Below are 3,369 nucleotides of genomic sequence, written 5' to 3'. Positions count from 1 at the left end.
AATGTACAAGAGGAAATAGTTCCATCTGTAGCCAATGGTCTGATTTATTGACAAACGGAGCATGTAGCAATGCAGGCAAGAGTCACTTCAGACTTTATAAGACTATTGGTCTCATTAGATCTGGTGTTGAATGTATACAAGACTAATATGTGACAGATTTTAACAAAGATATGCTTAATTTGGACATGTATGTCACTGCTAAAAATGATCTCATCCTTTTTCGTTCCACACTCAGTTCCACGGGTGGCCACTAGGCAGCACCCATCTCCCATCATCAATAAACGTTCTTATTTAGTGTTATAAAAGTACTAATTGGGTGAAATCATATTGCAAGTAAAGGAATAATAATAATAATATATTTAGTATCTATGATTAAATAACCTATTACAACTTTATCTCAAAGAGAAAGCTTTATTTCTACTGTTTGCTGCTTCCACTAAAATGTATTTTAGTATTGATAGTAGTATTACTTAGTTTTGCACAATAAAGATAAAGTAGGGCTATCAATAGACATTCACAAACAAGTGGACACAAACATCTTCCTCTTACCTCTACTGTTCCCTTTCCTGCCAAATGGAAAAGTTAAAATGCTAATGACATTGATAACACTACAGTGATGGGCCAATAAAGAGCAGCACAGTTTCCACTATTTGAGAGTCAATGCTTTGTAGACAGCTGACTCTGTCAGAGTAACTGTGAGATCTGTAAAGGACAAATGATTGAGACAACTATGAGGGGATCTTCTAAACCCCAGTCATCACACGGGCTAGAGAAATGTCCATTTGCATCATCTTATTTGATTGATTCCATTCTGAGCAAAGGTGTGAGGAAAGACACTGGGATCAGCAGAGAAGGTACGTGCCATTTGTTTCAAAACTAAAATTTGGAAGATTGTCAATTCCCTTTTGTAAGTGGCGCAGGGGAAATTGTGTTGGTGAGATTTCCATATAGGTGAAGAGAATTCTGTTCACATGATAGATAACTGTGTACATATTTTAAACAGCGGATTCCATGGGTCCAACATCTCTCAAAAAGACTGAGAATCAATCCAACAATTCCGAGCAGATATCAATAGCAGATCATACTGCTCCTGAGGCGAACAAACGCACTTTACAGCCACAAGATACTAGGAAAGAGATGACAGTAAATACTAACAGAGGGACAGAGCTTGGCTCCAACAGAAACCAAACAGAGCAGCTGAAAACACCAAGTTCGGGTGGACACTCAAGGAAGCAACGACGTTATCGCACCACTTTTACTAACTTCCAGCTGGAACAACTGGAGAGGGCTTTCTGCAAATCCCATTATCCAGACATTTTTGCCAGGTAAACACATTATATTCTATCATTACTACTAGTTATTGACATTAGTAGTGAGAGGCTTTGTTACACTTAGTTTTATACTACAACATATTTACTGTTCAATCATGTCAACTATAAAGGACTGTTTAAACTGTTCATAGATCAATGTCTCTTTATTACCCTAGAGAAGAACTGGCTACGCATCTAACTTTAACAGAGGCAAGAGTTCAGGTACAGCTACTTGCTCAATCATTTGTTTTTGCCATTCATACACTTCACAAATATATGTTGCTTGGCCTTGGAGCTGGTTCTTATTTAGTACTGAGTTAATATGATGCTGCAACAGATATTATTCAGTCGTGGATCCATCAATACACTCTTAATCTCGGCAACCCAGAACCAAATCTCTAAATGCACGCTTGCTTCCGGCCAGCTAATGTTTTTGTTGTCACGAGACCATTATAGACTGTTGGCCTTTCTCCACTCTTGTGTCTAGGTTTGGTTTCAGAACCGCAGAGCCAAGTGGCGCAAGAAGGAGAAGGCTGGAGTGTTGAGCTCCCTCCCTGGGCTACCTTTAACCAACTCCCTGGGCGTTTACCTGGATGTCCCCTTGCACCAGGCCTCTTTGGTGGAGCCATCCTGGGGGGGAGCCCGATACACAGCCTCAGTGTATGCGCCTGACTCTGTTGGAAACCTGGGTATTAACACTCTGGCCTGGGCCTCACTGTGTGGACATCCTTTTATCCATCCTAACTTCAGCAGGTATATCAGACTTCTGGTTCATATGTTATACTGTATACCGACTAGGTTACACGACTTGGGTTAACTCAGCAGCGGATTTAAAAACCACTTAGTTGTTTTTCTCTCCTTAGGTTTTTAACCCTGTTAAATCCATTGGGTAACACTCCAACCTTGATGACCAAACCTACCAGAATATCCCAGGCCAGCCCAGGTGCCATGCTGGACAATGACAGGAGGCTACTTAGCACTGGCCACAACAAGGAGCACTCTGTCCACATGCAGTAGTCCAACACATTGCTGGACATTGTCCTGTCCACCTTGTCCATGCCTGGTTACAATTTGTGCAATGTTTTGTTCACGTATGCTAGCGTAATAAGATTATGTTTCAATGTCTGTGTTGTATAATTTACTGGACAGCAAAACGTCTTTCATAAATATTTTCGATAAACGATGTGACTATATAAACAATAAAAAAAAGTGTGTACCACTTGAACATTATCTTTTCAATGTGCACCTGACATTTCCAATGGCATCGTGCCAGAGGGTTAAATATACCTTTATTCACACAGCTAACACAGGTTATGTTCAGTTGTAAATGATAGTGACCAAGCTTTCACATAAAGTGTGTATGACTTTGTTAAAAGGGAAAGAGGCATTAACCTATCACTCTGTAATTGGTCCATCAAAACCTCCTTAAAATGCCTTACACAAACACACATCTGAAAAGCAATAGACCAGCTAACAAGGGGACAGGACACCATGATACAACAAAGACATAACTAGACAAACACTTTCTCCAGATGAGTCCATTAAGGTCCTCTATCTAAACAATAGTTAGGTTGGATTTCAGGAGCAGCCTGCCTGTCAACGGAAACCATGTAAGGCAATAACTGATTGAGCAAAGCTTTAGATGCCTGATGAAATCAGATGGGAATGACTTTGGTCCTACCTTATCTGTTGCCCAGAGCCACTTACCAGACAAATAACACACCTATTGTGACGATTACTGCTCAACTAGCCAAGAAGACAGGGGCCATTAAATTGTTTCATGGGTGAAGAGACTCACACTCACCACCACAACTGGACTCAGAGCATTATCAAAATTAACTTGACTCATCCACTTCTCTGCCGGTTCACCTTATCAGTTCTAACTGATACAATCAGCACTACAGTTCCTACACATGTGCAAGTTTGATTACGTTCTCCTAAAAAGTGTATTGCCTCTGATATAGGTTGTGCGCTTAATATTCAGTAAGAAGCACAGGAAGCAATGTGTGGCTCTGTCTCACCTATTCTCTTGGATGGGGACAAATAGAACCATCAGAAA

General features: G+C 40.5%; 1 protein-coding gene across 1 annotated transcript; it reads left to right on the top strand.

Annotated features, from left to right (window-relative positions):
• Positions 1 to 1,008: 1,008 nt before the first annotated feature.
• LOC123992531 (homeobox protein ARX-like) lies at positions 1,009 to 2,405 on the top strand. The gene is made up of 4 exons (XM_046293736.1): positions 1,009 to 1,325; positions 1,487 to 1,532; positions 1,798 to 2,063; positions 2,174 to 2,405. The coding sequence occupies exons 1-4, from the start codon at positions 1,012 to 1,014 to the stop codon at positions 2,325 to 2,327; spliced, it is 780 nt and encodes a 259-aa protein (XP_046149692.1). The 5' UTR covers positions 1,009 to 1,011; the 3' UTR covers positions 2,328 to 2,405.
• Positions 2,406 to 3,369: the final 964 nt, after the last annotated feature.

This window comes from Oncorhynchus gorbuscha, linkage group LG13, assembly GCF_021184085.1.
Source record: "Oncorhynchus gorbuscha isolate QuinsamMale2020 ecotype Even-year linkage group LG13, OgorEven_v1.0, whole genome shotgun sequence".
NCBI lineage: Eukaryota > Metazoa > Chordata > Actinopteri > Salmoniformes > Salmonidae > Oncorhynchus > Oncorhynchus gorbuscha.
This window is presented reverse-complemented; position numbering and strand designations above follow the sequence as displayed.

Bases quoted from the DNA above. Each gene is read 5' to 3' on its own strand.
- LOC123992531 (XM_046293736.1), top strand. From the start codon at position 1,012: ATGGGTCCAACATCTCTCAAAAAGACTGAGAATCAATCCAACAATTCC. The intron at 1,326-1,486 runs GTAAACACATTA...TTATTACCCTAG, and splicing joins TATCCAGACATTTTTGCCAG to AGAAGAACTGGCTACGCATC. The intron at 2,064-2,173 runs GTATATCAGACT...TTCTCTCCTTAG, and splicing joins ATCCATCCTAACTTCAGCAG to GTTTTTAACCCTGTTAAATC.